The 15,377-nt window shown below is 39.5% G+C and overlaps 1 protein-coding gene across 13 annotated transcripts in view; it reads left to right on the top strand.

Moving 5' to 3' along the window:
• Window positions 1-15,377, top strand: part of ARVCF (ARVCF delta catenin family member) — a 299,641-nt gene that overhangs the window by 219,148 nt on the left and 65,116 nt on the right. For all 13 annotated transcript variants that reach the window (XM_076353123.1, XM_076353124.1, XM_076353120.1 and 10 more), the window contains one exon: window positions 7,696-7,879. In XM_076353123.1, coding sequence (XP_076209238.1) covers window positions 7,696-7,879 — 184 coding nt within the window. The remainder of the gene's footprint in view (window positions 1-7,695; window positions 7,880-15,377) is intronic.

Raw genomic sequence — 15,377 nt, 5'->3', positions numbered from 1 at the left:
ACCTCAAAAAAATTATAGCAGCTCTCCAAGTTTTTAACGGTAATCATAATTCTCTGAGATGAACAGTGACCTTGGGTGTACCAGCTGTTCTTCCTCAGCCATTATAGGATATTTAGCAAACTAGTTCTAAATATACAGTGTAGAAACTAGCAGGGATATTTTTCCAGTCCTTTTCCAGTGAGCTGGTAAAGGAGAGCTGTCTGTTTTGTCAGAGAACCTCTAAGTAGCATGTGTTGGTTGTGCTTTGATTGCTGTCTGTGCTTTGTCTCTCTTAACATGGAAACTCTGTAGGTAGCATTCATGTTGCATTTGTTGCACTCATTTAGTATGGCTGACTTTTTTTTTTTTTTTTTTAATAAAAAATATTTGTTTATCTACTGTTCTAGTTTACTCAAAACTCATTTCTGGAGTGCTGAGAAGGAATAAATTTATTTCTTTACATTCAAGAAAGGAGAAGCCAGTCTATAATTTACTCTGAAAGAATATCATTATAATGCTAGGTGGTAATCAGTCACTTTTGAGATGGCAAAAACAAACTGGATGTTTTTCCTTTTCACTCTAAATGGCGATTGCTTTGATTTCCAGTTGATTAATTAGTTTTACAGTTCAAATGCATTTTATTTGACAGTAGCTCCTGCTAATTAAATGTAGTATTTTTATACCACTTTGGGTTTTGCTATTTAAAGCTCTTTATTTCCCCTTACTGAGAAACACCAGGAATACTGAGGGCATTAACCTAAACAGATGTCCAGTAACAGATGATGTGCATTTAATCTCCACCTAACCAGGAATAATTTCATTCCACTTCTAAAATGATATCACCGGATCCGGTGTGAGACATTCAAGCATCAATATAGAAGAGAAGAGTATTCCAGCAATGCCTCTGTCGTTGATGCTGGTGCGCTTGCAGTCAGCGTTCAAAGCCTCGGCTGATAATGTGGAATTGTCCATTCGAAAAATGAGCTCCAAAAGTCAGCGGAGAGAAACAAGAGCCAACTTGAAGTGCAAAGGGAGCATTCAGCCAGGGCTGCTACAAAAGGACTGTGTTTTTCAGCCTCAAAAATTCAGATCACAATTCCGATGTTCTTGTGGTAGAAGTCTTGACTTCCTATCTGGGTACTTTTCCCTAGTGATAAACCAAAGCCTACCTTTGCCATGGAAGTTTTTCGTTCTGTCTGGAGTGAAATCTCTAGGGACTTCTGCAGCAATGAAAAGAAAAAAAAAAAAAAGGAAGAAAAGACAACAGCATACAGGGTTTGCTTGTTTATTTCTTTTAACAGGCTGCAAATTCAAGTTTGGTATGACACGCTGACTTTTCTGTGGTTTAATATTTCTTTAACGCCATACTGGCTGCTTTTCGAAAGCTGAATAGTAATCATCAGCTGGTCATCCCAGATGTGGACCAATGATAAAATAATCCTGCTTTCCAAAGAGATTTAAGTAATTTAAAGAAATTTAGATAATTCAGATGTCTGAATTCAAGAGCACTTCCAGTCTTGAAGTTTTGCTTCTCTGGGTGTGGGACACTGCCTGCCTACAGGACAGGAGGTACATGGGAGCATACAATAAGACACATTATTTGCAGCTGGAGAGGGTGCTTTCTGGCAAAAGAGAATGTCATTCTCATCTAATTTGAGAGTCAGTCCTTGGCTTTAGTACAGCTCCATGGCCTCTCATTAACTTGGTGATCTGCTGCAGCAGCCACAGCTGTCCAGAACAGTATGAATCAGGCGAGCCAGCTGGGTCTGGTCAGTGGGTTAATGGAGTGGGGAAAAAAGCCATGCCAATATGTTAAAGAGGTAGATGCAGGGGAGCATGAGGGAGGAATCGGGGGTGTGATGCTCAGTGCTGAATGAGTGAGGCTTGATGTATCAGAAGTGTGTGTTCACTTGACTACTTCCCAGAATATACGTTTTGGAGAATGCAAGTTAAGCAAACGCATTGACATGCAATTTTGGAAGCAGGCTAAGTATACTAATACAACACTACTGCCAGATGAAGCAAGTCTATAGCTTTTTTCTTTCAGATAGCACTGGTTTTAGCAGAACTTGAAAACCTTCTCTGGGTTAATGCCATGTCTGTTTTACTGGATGTTCTTGATATATCTGCAAATGGCACTAAAACATGATGTCCCTCAAGGTAAGACAGATATGTGAAGGCGTGTAAAAATACCTTCAAAACTCAATATACAGTCACAAAATACCACAGATCTCACTTTTCTTTCTTTTTAAAGTGTGGAGTTACAAAATGTCTCTCATCTACTGCACTGAGAAAAGCCTGATTTAACTGCTACAGTGTCCATAAGTAAATCATGAGTAAAGTTGTGATGAGAAGTATTCCACAAAATTCTTCCTTGCATCTCTTTCTAGTCTTGGAACTGTACTACTGAACTTCCAGTGGATCGTTTTCTTGAGAAAGGGAGAGAAATGAGGATTAAGCTGATAAGGATTTAAATCTGTTCCGATTGGGAAAGCTGCAAAAGTTTTATCTTGAGTGATAAGGTTTTCTTGTGGAGCAAATGTTCCCATCAGATATGCAAGACCAAAATTCTATTACATTATTTGAAAAGCAATCAGAAGTGGGTAGCTTTAATGAATAATTTTGTTCTTTGTGAGAACATTGGAAGTAATTTAACGTTTTTATGTTTAATTTAATGTTAACGACATTGCACTGATTTTAAGTGGTGCAGAACATGATTTTCCTGATGCTGTATGTTGCCAAACTGGTTTTAATTGAAAAATGATTGACCTTCAAAATACTCTGCAGAGGAAATATTTTGATCTAAGACTATAATAGAAACTTGCAGATGGATCAACTTGCTCAGAGTTCACACCTTCTGGGCATTTGTGTATGCTAAGATCCTGTCAGCTGATCAGACGCTAACTTCTTTTGAAGTACCATGCTGTCTTGAACTTTCTGATTACAGATGAGCTTACTCCTTCCATTTTCTATTAGAAAGCTTGTCAGAAGAAGGTCTCTCTTCATGGTGTATTCTGTGACACAGTAGTTTTTGTTGAGGTTCTAAACTTGACCACTACTTAAATTGAAGAAGCACAGCTCCAATCGTCAGGACTTAGAATGATACAAACAAGTCTGTCAAACAAATGCATGCCACAAGAAGTCCTTGGTGAACGTAACGCAGAGCGCTTTATTTTCCCAAATGCTAAATGATTTAGTATGGACCATAGATATAGAATTAAATAGCTTATTCATCTAATTTCTTGGTGACATTAGATTTTTGCAAGTAAGCAAGCACAGCAGGAAAAGATTTCCCTTGGATTTCAGAAGATAATAGCGTGTATGTATACTGCCACAATTTCTTTAGAAATCTTTTCACAGCTCCAAGGAGGCGGAGAGTTAGGAAATTATGGCTGTGGCCCTAATCACTTTTAATGCTACATAAATCATACAGCTATGTTTATAGCTTATAGTAATTTTTAATATATTTTTACAATAATCAGTACTTTTGAAATAAACACTTGTAGCTATTGTCCCTGCTTAACATGCTGAAAGAGTAGAGGTAATGGTTGTAGTTAGAAATATCTAAGTATATTACAAATAGTATTTATGAATAAAATAAAGACTGATCATGATTGTGATCATCTTCTGAAAAGCAATAGTTCATCTTCTTTGTGTAGTCCTAAAATTCATGCACTGTGGTCAAAAAGGCCAATACTTGTGAAAGTGCATGGAAAATGTAGATAACTTCATTTCCCTTATGCTGCTGTGTTAGTGATTTTATTTCTCTTGAGTGCTATTCATTTGAATTGATTAAACTTGAGTTTTAAAAACAGTGTTTCCAGCATGTTAGATCATTAATGTGTGAGACAAGGAATGATTTTTAAAGATGGATGTCAAATTTACAGGAACTTTATTTTTTTTACTCAGATTTTCTCTCACACTGCTAAAACCTACAGTCTGATCTGAATTTGTTCACTTTTTTTAAAAGTTTCTGTGGCTGCCACTATCAGTGTCTTTACCATGGAATTTGTTTTCTCAAGAGCTGAAAGGGTGCTGGGATTTAGACCTCTTTGTTTCATAATTTTGAATAAGAAAAATATATTGTCACTGTTTATTTTCTGTATCCCTTCTTGTGGAATATTTTCCCAACGAAGTCAACCTCGAATCTGAATTTTTTCTCTGCCTTTGGAACCACAAGATTCCCTCGTCACTGTTTATCTTGGGCTACCCTTCTGTTAAGTGCTGCACGTTTTCCTTCACTGAATGCTGTTCAACAGAGGGATTCTTTTGGTTTTCCTCATGCAGCTGTCAAGGAGAATATTATAAATTTAAGTGGTTTGACATTACTGAATAATTTGAAGAGCTTTGTGCTATTTTTTTACAGTATTCTGAGTATAGTCTTTTATTCTTCACAGTTTGGTGTTTTCTATGAAACATTTGAGAGATGAGAGGCAGATGAGAAATTGAAAAGCTTGTAAACTGTTGGGCTTTTTCTTCAAAGAGGAAGGGCATTCTCTTGAACTTCAGTCTCCATTGTCTGGTAGCTGCTCAATGAGATTGACAGTCAAAATGTTTGCCCTAAACAGTTTATTGCATAAATTGCATTCGGTCTCTTAATAAAAATTCTGGATGAATATGAATGAATATTTACAAGAGACCCTTTTGTAGGGGCAGGTAGTTCTCTTGGTCTGGATGGGGTTACTAGCATCAGCGAAGCTGACTTGTGTGTGGTAGATTGGCAGGTTAGTGCTGTTTTCAGTGTTGCAATCCAGTTAGAATACTATTGAATCCCAGCTGCATTTAGTCTCTTGAAATAACTACTGGTGAATGAGAATATAGGGGAAGAGGGAGTTTGGAGATGATGATTTTATTTTACACATTGGGGTTGAAGGTATTGAAATCTAGACACAAATCTCTAAGTCTTAAAACAAGCAAAAGATTTGAGCACTGGAAAACTTTTGTACAATCCTGTAATATTAGAGCTCTTGGGAATTTTATAGGTATTTTTGACTTTTTAAGTATACGTCTGCCTGATTCTTCTTAAGCAGTGAAATTTGCCTTTGTATTTTCACTATACAGATAACATGTTATGTCACTCCCCCAGGAAAGGGGAAAAGGCAGAATCTCATTTCAGGTGCGAAAGAATTATGTGCATTTAAGGAAAGAGCTCTTAAATATGAAGGGCTGTCAGATTTTAAAACTTAGCTCTTCCACATACAGATGATTTTAAATCTCCATGTTGTTTCCAGTTGCAATATTTTGCAGTTTCAAAAGAACAGAAATGCAGGATCCTTACGAATGCTGTAGTAGGTTCCTCAGTTGATGCCATCTTTTCCTGATAGTGTTTTTTTGACTACTGCAAATGCCGATGCTCCATTTATGATCCTGTGATGGAACCCTGATATAACCCTCCAGAACCAGGGTATTCTGCACCCACTGTTCTCAGTCTGAATCTAGGTTTGCTCCAGAGATGATTATCCTGTATAATTTCCTGGGATTTATCCATCTAGTTCAGTGCTGGATGTTCTGATTTTGCATTTGAATTTTGAAGTACTGAGCCAGCAGTACATTTAGGGATTTAATTGTAATTATTATTTTTATATCAGTGAGTCTGATGTGCTTAAGGAATTGGTGTATAATAACTAAAGAAAGACTGTCTAGTGAAGTATTTAAAATTAATTGGGTAGCTTATATGTCAGTTTTTAGTCGTCTTATAAATATTGACTTGCATTTGTTTCTTGTATGATGTGGGTTTTTTGAGCCAATTTGTTATGAAAAGTAAAGGCTTTCTTCCACAACAAAATGGGGCTGATTAGCATTTTCTGCTTGTTTTTTTTTTTTCTTTTTTTTATTGTCCATTGTGTTTGGTGTTTTGCAATGACAAAGGGTGATTTATTGTGCAAAGAGAAGATTAATTCCTATTTCACCTATACAGTCTTGTTTGAAAGCTAAAAAAAAAAAAAGGTTATGAAAATCTCATACAGAGTGTTGTCTATGAATGGCAAGGGAATTACGCCAAAAAAGCAATATTTTTGTATGGTTTTAGAAAAAGACGTAAAGAAACATTATGGTGTTCATTCTGTTGTCTGCCTCAGAGTTTCTTTATTAATTAACATGACCTCCTAAGTCTGAACAGGCGCCTGGATTTTGTAAAGATCACTTTGAATAGGAGACACCATAGCATTTGACTTCTGAGGCTCTGCTAATCATCAGGTTATCGTATAAGTGCCAGTCACTACTCAAATGGAGATAAAATTCCTGTCCTGACCTGGTACCTGTCATGACCCTATATGGATAATATGCTGATATTAAAATAGGACATTTGGCATTTGACACTTCTAACTTGTAGCAGTGAAAGCCCGAGTGTGAAGGAGAGTTCCCACGAGATAGCTGCCTTCGCTCACATGGAGGTAGGTGTGGTGGCCCCGGCGGCTCTCGGCACACTGGATCATTGCATGGCTGCAGACTCCCTTACTGCTGCATGCTCTCCGTTGACTGACAGGGTCCAGCAAGTCCATGTCTTTGTTAGGCTATGTGACAAAAGTAATAGATCCAAAATCTCTTTCCAGTCATTTCTAAAGTTTGAAAATTGTGGGTTTTAAAACTTGGAGTGGTTGAAAGGGACTGAAACAGAAGGCTGCACCTTTGTTGTTGTTTTGTGTTTTGCTTTAGACATGTATACTAAGAGGTGAGTATCTACCATTTGCACTGTAATATGCACAAATTCACAGTTGTAGTAACACAGGGAGCTTCAGGTTAATACTGTATCCACTTAAGAAAGATTTCCTGTGTGTTCTGGGAAATCTAGCTTTTCCATTTGGTCTCTCTGAAATTTTGCTAGTCCTCACACTTTTCCTTGGTGATCTAAAGTGTGTGTCTGGCTCCCTGCAAGTGTTGTTACTGATAGCTCTCAAATGTTACCAGGCTGGGCCTATGCAGAAATTCTCTCTGAAGTGAATGTCCTGTTTTAGTCCTAACCTAATGAGCAATAACTATCAGCACACTGATGCAGGTCTGCTGGGAAGTTGTATCGCTTATCTAAGACGGGATATTTTTACAGATGTAAGGCTGTTCTTCTGTTATGTCGATTTGATATTTGACTTCTGTCTACTTTGGCTCATAATTGAGGTAAAAATGGAAAGACAGAGGAGTTTTGGTTCTCGGCTTCTTCAAGGAACCATATGCTTGTGGCATCGGGTGATTTGAACACAGATATTGCCTGTGACAGGAAAATGTGAAAGTAAATAATAGGAGTCTTGAATGAAATAGTCTTGTGCAGAGGATAAGCGTAAGATCAGTGATCCTCCATAAATTCATCCCTGTTTCTAAGACTTGCTCAATATACTTGTCTGCTGCACTGGATGAATTTTTACTTTTTGAGGCATAGCTAGACTTAAAAGTGTAACAAAATGTGTATATAACAGAAAAATCCTATTAATCTCCAATAGCACATCGCATTTATGTACTCTGTTGTAGGACTTGATGACTTCAACAATATCCATGTCTTGATAAAAGTGCTTCCATGCTTTTGGAAATGCCTCTGTTGCAGCGACTATGGAATTTTCCCTAAGCTATGTGCTAGTCTGGCATCTCATCAAGCGGTTTTGCCTTTTCGTTTAGTTTTACAATTTAACCTTCTAGCGGTTCTCTGTGAATCTAGTGATTCTATTTAATCTAGAGATTTTAAATAGTTATTATTCTCTTGTTATTTAATGATCACTGTTTCTCCTGCAGGCACCCTGTGGAACTTGTCCTCCTATGAGCCCCTGAAGATGGTCATCATCAACCATGGCCTACAGACACTTACCAATGAGGTGATTATACCCCATTCAGGTTGGGAGAGTGAGCCGAATGAGGACTCTAAGCCTCGCGATGCTGAGTGGACAACTGTCTTCAAGAACACTTCTGGTTGCTTACGGTAAGGCAGAACTGTGGAGTATTAATCCGTTCACCACGTTCTGTGTTTAGGATTTTGTTAAAATTATTTTGATTTGAAATGAAGTATCATATATCTTTCATTTTTGCAGAAATATCCCCATTTCAGTGGCCACAATAGCAATGCTTGGAGGTATTTGCCTGCTACGGACTCTCTTGTTGCAGGGCTTGTCAATGTAGGTCTGTCCAGTGGGGTCAGTGTGAAGAGTAGGTCATTTATACAGGTTAGGGGGAGTGGATCTATACAGGGAGATGTATAATACAATGGAGAGTGACCCAGGCCAAGTTAAGTACAAAAAAAGTATTTTGCAATGCAAACTGTGTCATACCTACTGAGAATCACACTTTCATTTGTCGATTGTACTGTGATCAGTGGGCTTTTTCTACAAATTTTAAGTACCTTCTCTGCTTCCCTTGATGGTGCTGGTTTTATTTATTTGAAAAGTGTGTTTTCAAACAACTCCCTTCGTCTTTTTAGGCTTTCTCCTATCAAAAGGCATTTTTTTGCAGATGCTGGGGAACTGGTTTCATGGAATTGCACTGAGCATGAAACATGGATCCAGTTTTAGCCACAAACACTTTTGTGGATACACTCCTATTTTAAGCAAAAGTAACTAAGGACCAATGGGAAATTAGTTAAGAACCTGAACTACTGACCATTTAGGAACCTATTGCTAATATTCCTTCCAAAGGAGCCTTTTCTGGTTAGAAATTGTATTTGCATTTCTGAGAGCACCTTGAGAATAGGGCAGTACATGCTAGAACCTGGGGTCAGGAGGATTCCTAATGCAGTCTGAAAAACCTGAAGAACCAGTGTTCCCTAAACACGAAGTCTTTCATTTTGCTTCTCTTTGAGATAAAATAGTGGAGATGGCCTGTTAGATTCTTCAGCTTTATGATGAAGTCAATTAGTTTGAACAGAACTAACAAAGATTTGGCATTGTACCTTCTGTTGATCTGAAGTATACTTCTGTCAGATTTCTACTGATTAATGCATCTTCAGAAGTTGGTTCATTTCTGTTTCTTGGGCTTGTGGTCTCTAAATTGCAATAACCATTCCCCTGAGTAACTTCACAAATGAAGAAGGTAGTGAAAAGTGTTCTGAAAGGGCCCATTACTGAAATTATTTGCAGTCCCACTGGAAACTAAGGTCCTTTAAATAGGCTCCAGATATCATAGGTTTTTACTTACTAGTGTCTCACTTTCTAATGGTGTTCTGCAAGAGGAAATTAGTCATGGTGGGGGGATAAAAGGATTATCTGAATGAATATGAGATTCTCCAGTAAGCGTAGGCAATAAATTGATCATTAGTAGACTAATCTAATCCACGTCAAATTTTTATTAGTATGTGCAGTGCCCTGATCCACTTGAACTTCTACATTCCAGGATAGCTTTGGGGTTTTTTTTGTTTGTTGTTTCTTTGTGTTTGTTTTTTGGTGTTTTTTTTTTATTTTATTTTAAAGTAAGGTACTGGTTTTACCAGACGTGCAAAAGCTTGTGCCACTTTGCACATTTCATATTCTTAAAGGCTAATGAAGAGGGATGTGGAGCATAGCAATACTGAGATATGTTAGACAATTTGAACTTTTGGTAATTAAAAGTGGTCCTGATGCACTTCAAATGCATCAGGACAGCAGTCAGTGAATGGTGACTGCTGCTGTTGTTGAAGGGGGGAAGTGTATTTCAGTCCTTTCATCTATAGTCTCTGCTGTCATAGTCATGTGGGACTATGTGCTTCCTTGTGGAAAATTTGAAGCTTCAGTCAGATGTGGAGCAAGGTGATTTCATGCTTGAAAAGTAGTTGCTTAAGGTAAATGGAGACGTGATGGCAGGTTAGCAGGGAAAGGTAATCTGAAAAAGGTAGTTTTTCTGTGTCGCTTTGCTGTGCCATGGAGAGAGCAACCTCCTGCACAGGAAGAGGGAGAACTGTCTTGCTGTCTTCTTACGTCTTGCAGTGAGATAAAGTGAGTCCAGGACAACAGAGATGCAGGAGTAGGCAAGATATGAGCTGTCTTCCAGTTGATCGTACTTCTTGTTACAGTGTCAGTGGTATTGCATGCCTTTTGTAGAGCACTTCCAGATCTAGGGATAAAAATGGACATATCAAAAGTAATTGTCATTACTACTGTTGGAAATAATTTTGCATTGTTTGTTGAAATCCTCTGCAGCTCATCCTTAAAAGCACCAGCAAGATAAGATAGTTAACACCAGCAGAGAATAAATTGTTGCAGCCATCTGTCTGACAGACGTCAGTGTTTAAAAACCCCTTTGCCTCCTCTTCTCTTGTTGACGCTGTAGTTGGTCCTAGAAATTCAATTTTCCATGAATGGAGCTTATTGCAGACAGCAAACTGTTAACCAATTTGATATTTAATTGGGAGGTTAGTCCTCTTGATGGTGTGCCAGCCTACTTTGTTCCCTTTGGAAGTGAGCATCAGGTGTGTGCTGCATTGTCTTCCAAAACAACTGAGAATCTTTGAACTTCTGAGGTTTCAGGTGTCCTTGCAGTTTAGATATCCAAGCAGAAGATAGGCATTATGCGTGCAGGATGGCATTCATTTCAGTATAATTTTTTCAGTTAATGAAGTTTATCGACAGATGTGGGCGAGTTTGTTTCAAACTCAGTGATTCACAGCATGAACTGTCAGTTAATTATTTGCACTTTATTTTTTTTAACACTGCTTTCTGATCTTTATTTTGTTCTTAATCTAGGTCTCTCTTTTGATAATGTGGAGCCTTGGAAACACTTACTTCAAAATAATTGAAAACAAGTAATTTAAAAAAAAAACAAACCCCAAACCCAACCAACACTTATTTGCCTTTACCTCTTCTTAAAATCCCAATCCATCCCATTTTCCTTTTCAGTCCTATCCTGTCTGTGATACTTTTTTTTCTGCGTAATTCGTTAGTCTCTCCCTCTTCACCTGGGGAGTTCAGATGCTGGTGTATGTCCAGGTCTGAGTACAGCAGGGTGAATTGTGTCCTAAGTAGTCAACTTGGACTGCTTGTGCCAAAGGGTGGATTAATGTCTGGTGTTAGCAGCACAGATAGTGTAGTGCTGCAGGTATATGTGGGATGAAAGGATGCTTTAGCGGAGGGGTCAGTAATTGGGGCCAATATCTCAGCAGACATTTGTGCTTGCACCAGAGTTGCTTTACTTGGCTCTTATCTTGCAAAGTTAATTCCTATGATCCATGGATCCATGATCCATGCACTCTTTTGCCTCTAAAGCTAAGGTAGCTTGCTGGTTTTGTATAGCCCTGATTTCTGCCCACTTTCTAAAGTAACAAAAATCTGTATGTGTTCCTTGATGTTGATTTTAGTCTGTATGGCCAAGGGACTTGCACTGAGGAATGGATCTGTCTGAGCTGCTGTTTGAGAAAGCCCTGTGCATGATACTAAGTAACGTTGGACTTGGTCATTTACAAGCTGGAAATTGGAGAAACTGTGCAAAGTTTGCACAAGAATGCCATTCAAATACTATCTCTTTTGCCGTAAGTTAAATAACTCTGGGATTGCCTGTGATACTTAGTGATGTCCATACCAAACTACCACAGCTAACTGACAATGTATACATAGCCAGTAAGAATCAAGGGAAGAAAAGGCAACTGGTTAAGGCTTATATTGACTTTGGAGACCAGTGTTTTATTTTAAGGGCTCCTTCTAAAGTCAAGCCTTCACCCATGACTGTGGCCATTGTAGGGATCTTTTGAATCCTGATACCATCTGGAACCTGACGAGTGGGTTCTGTGTGCCATCCCACTCTGTACTTGACTTGCCAGAAACTCTCTTCAAATGTTTTGGAAATCCTGTATTCCCCTTTGCAAAATAAAGACTTGGCAGCACAGCCAATTTGCAAACTATGATCTGGTAATGAAATTTATTGCATGTTTTTTCTGTGATCTTTACCAGGAAAGACTGAAGTTTTCAGAAACTAGTGCAGGTGATGATAATTTTGTCTCCATTCTTGTCCTGAGATCAGGAAAAAGATGTTTCCTCTTCCATTGCTGTGTTTTGTTTATAGGGGGCAGACCCAGTATGATGAATGGATCTGCAATGTCCGTAATAATTTTACTACTTAAAATGGTCATGAGCCTTGTGATAGATGCTACCTTGGGTGTAATTTTATAAAATAAAGGTATTCTTGTATTCTGTTGAACCTGTTGAGAGAAATAGGTATGGTGGAAATCTGGAAAGGAACAGTAAAAAACAAAGCAAAGATTGATTCATTAAAATTAGGTGGATTTTTGGTTATGGAAACGTAGGACTGGGGAAGAAGTAAGGAAGACATTTGCTAGGAGAATCATTAAATATGCACAGATGTTCCTTTATTTCATTTGGAGTACAAGTTTCATGTCTTCATGTTGTACTTTATTCTTTTAGGTATGTGGAAAATATGTCCCTTCTAGTTGCTGTCTTTATTTTTCTTTAAACCCCTAAATCCCAACTGGGATTTGCAATCCAGAAGCGTTAGTTTTTAAATTGTACTCTCCTCCAGTTTAAATAATGTAATGATTTGGTGCATCTTAACAAGGCCATTTCGTGATCCTTCCTATAACTTTGACCAAGACGTTAAGGTGCTTTAGGAGAAGAGTACAAGTTGAACTGCTTGCAGGACTGATGGAGCTAAGGCTAGCTCGCATGTACCCAGGCAGTGCCAGAGACCTTCGCTGTGTCTCCAGGTTCCTCCCAAGGTGCTTCTCTGCTTTAGAGGGGAAGTGCCGCATCTGTGGGTCTCGGAGCACTGCTGCAGTCACATTATCTTTTTTGTTTTCTGTGTAGATATCCACCATGATTCCTAGTTCTCTGGAAGCAGCAACGATTTTAATGGTTTAAAAATGAAATTCATTCTGGGCTTAATTGCTGTTTTCTGCCTAATTACTTTTAATTCTCCCTTGGATTTTTTTCACTTCGAAGAGGACAGGGTAGAACTTAGTTCCTAAATTGCCAACTTTCTAGCCTGATTCCCGTGCTAAACTGACCTGCTGTCAACAAATGTTAAATGAATTAATTTGCATAGCAAACAGATGCAAAGTGCTCCTTTTTCCAGGGTACCATCTGTAGTTGCAGCATTTCTTGTCAATTCTCCAAGTACACAGAAATTCACATTCACAAATAGCCTCAGGGTTCAGAGACCTGGACGTGGGTGTATGAACACAAACAAACTGCACCCACTTGACTTCCACTAAAAACATGCATTCTTCAGATCAAAATTGCACATAACAGCTTGTCCAACATCAGCTCCTGAGAAGAGAAGGAACAACCTGGTGGCTAGAGCTGTTAACTCTTGAGAAGTATGGATTTAATTGCTATTCTGCTACTATTCTGGCATAATTACAGGCAAGATTAATGGTATAAACCTTTTTGTGGTCTAATTTTTAATAGCCCTACCTCCTTCTGGTTTTGGTGAGATTCAGGCTCCTAAGTGCCTGAGTGGATCTGGACTTCAGTCACTGATCTTCGCTTTCCTGTCTTTAACGTGGGATTGGCACCTCTGTCCTTACCTTCCCCTGAATCATAGAATCATTTAGGTTGGAAAAGACCTTTAAGATCATCGAGTCCAACCGTTAACCTAGCACTGCCAAGTCCACCACTAAACCATGTCCCTGAGCACCACATCTATGCATCTTTTAAATACCTCCAGCGATGGTGACTCCACCGCTTCCCTGAGCAGCCTCTTCCAATGCTTGACAACCCTTTCAGTGAAGAAATTTTTCCTAATATCCAACCTAAACCTCCCCTGGAACAACTTGAGGCCGTTTCTTCTTGTCCTATCGCTTGTTACTTGGGAGAAGAGACCGACCCCCACCTCACTACAACCTCCTTTCAGGTAGTTGTAGAGAGCGATGAGGTCTCCCCTCAGCCTCCTTTTCTCCAGGCTAAACAACCCCAGTTCCCTCAGCCGCTCCTCATAAGACTTGTTCTCCAGACCCCTCACCAGCCTCGTTGCCCTTCTCTGGACACGCTCCAGCACCTCAATGTCCTTCTTGTAGTGAGGGGCCCAAAACTGAACACAGTATTCGAGGTGCGGCCTCACCAGTGCTGAGTACAGGGGGACGATCACTTCCCTACTCCTGCTGGCCACACCATTTCTGATACAGGCCAGGATGCCATTGGCCTTCTTGGCCGCCTGGGCACACTGCCGGCTCGTGTTCAGCCGGCTGTCGACCAACACCCCCAGGTCCTTTTCTGACAGGTAACCTTCCAGCCACTCTTCCCCAAGCCTGAAGTTGGTAAATACCAGTAGTTCAAGGATTGTGAAGTGGTTGGTCCTAGAGACAACAACTGGGAATAAGCACCTCCTGTAGGTATAAATTAAGAGTTCAGTCCCATGGAATCAAAACCTAAGGGTTTTGTAAGTGTGTAAGTGTGAGATACGATGTTTGAAGACACGAGATAAGGACTCAGTAGATTCAGAGCCGAAAACATACTCCACCGGGAAGAGCAATGACGTATAAGTATCTGCAGGCTCCTGTTACCTTTATGTACTTCAGAGGAAAGAGGACAGCAGGAGTTTGATGATAAATCATTAATACTTAGGATGTGCCAAATAGAGATTTTGTATGAGAATGTTTTAAGCCTTTTTCTGAGGAGGACAGAGAGCATTAAGGTACATGCATGTGCATCTTGTCCTGCAGATGTAACTTACGGTGCTTCAGTCATACGTAACACTGCTTAATGGTAATGCACTTGTTCCTCGAGTCCTAATGTCTTCATATACTTGTGGATATATGTATGCATGCAAACACCTACAGCACGCACCGTTTGTAGCAGGAGTGTGTGCGTCTGTGGGGCACATGGAGGTAAAGAAGGTTTGTCAAACAGAATCTGTGGTCTTGTTTTGGCAGAAAAGTTCTCTCTCTTTGCACCCTGGAAACAATTGTGTGAGTGTCTCGGTAATACTGGTGTGTCCATTTTTTCTTCCCATCTCTGCATGCTGAATTTGAGGAAAGAAAGGAAGAAAGACTGTCAAAGCCAGGTGCTTATGCCCTCCTTTCTTATTAATGATTAATGTACGGCTTTTCTCTGAAGAAAAGTGCTTGGGAATTAGAGCTTTCGAAGTGAATTACCTTCAAGCTCTATCCATCTTTAAATGCTGCAGGCATGATAATAGTATGTAGTGACAGTCACATAATATTTGTCCTACCTGCACTCTCATATACTTGAGGCAGCCTTCATCTCCGACTGACTGAACTAAGAAGGCACTTAAGTGCAAATCTTTGACCTGGAAGTGCTGTCTAGTGAAGAGCAGGGCGCAGGAGGTGAAGCTCAGGTGGTGCTGCTACAGTGCTGCTAGCCAAGCTGCCCTGGTGTCAGGGGAACTTTGCTTACTGAAGCATGGCAGGACAGAGAAGACGTGAATGTGAGTTTTCAGGTGCTGGCTTTTATTTTCTCTTTTTTATCAGCAGCAAATTAGTAATTGAGCTTCAGGAGTCTAGCATTAGTACAGACCCCTCCTGTGCGGCAGCTACATTTCTCCCC

The sequence above is a fragment of the Aptenodytes patagonicus genome, chromosome 15 (genome assembly GCF_965638725.1).
Source record: "Aptenodytes patagonicus chromosome 15, bAptPat1.pri.cur, whole genome shotgun sequence".
NCBI classification, from domain to species: domain Eukaryota; kingdom Metazoa; phylum Chordata; class Aves; order Sphenisciformes; family Spheniscidae; genus Aptenodytes; species Aptenodytes patagonicus.
This window is presented reverse-complemented; position numbering and strand designations above follow the sequence as displayed.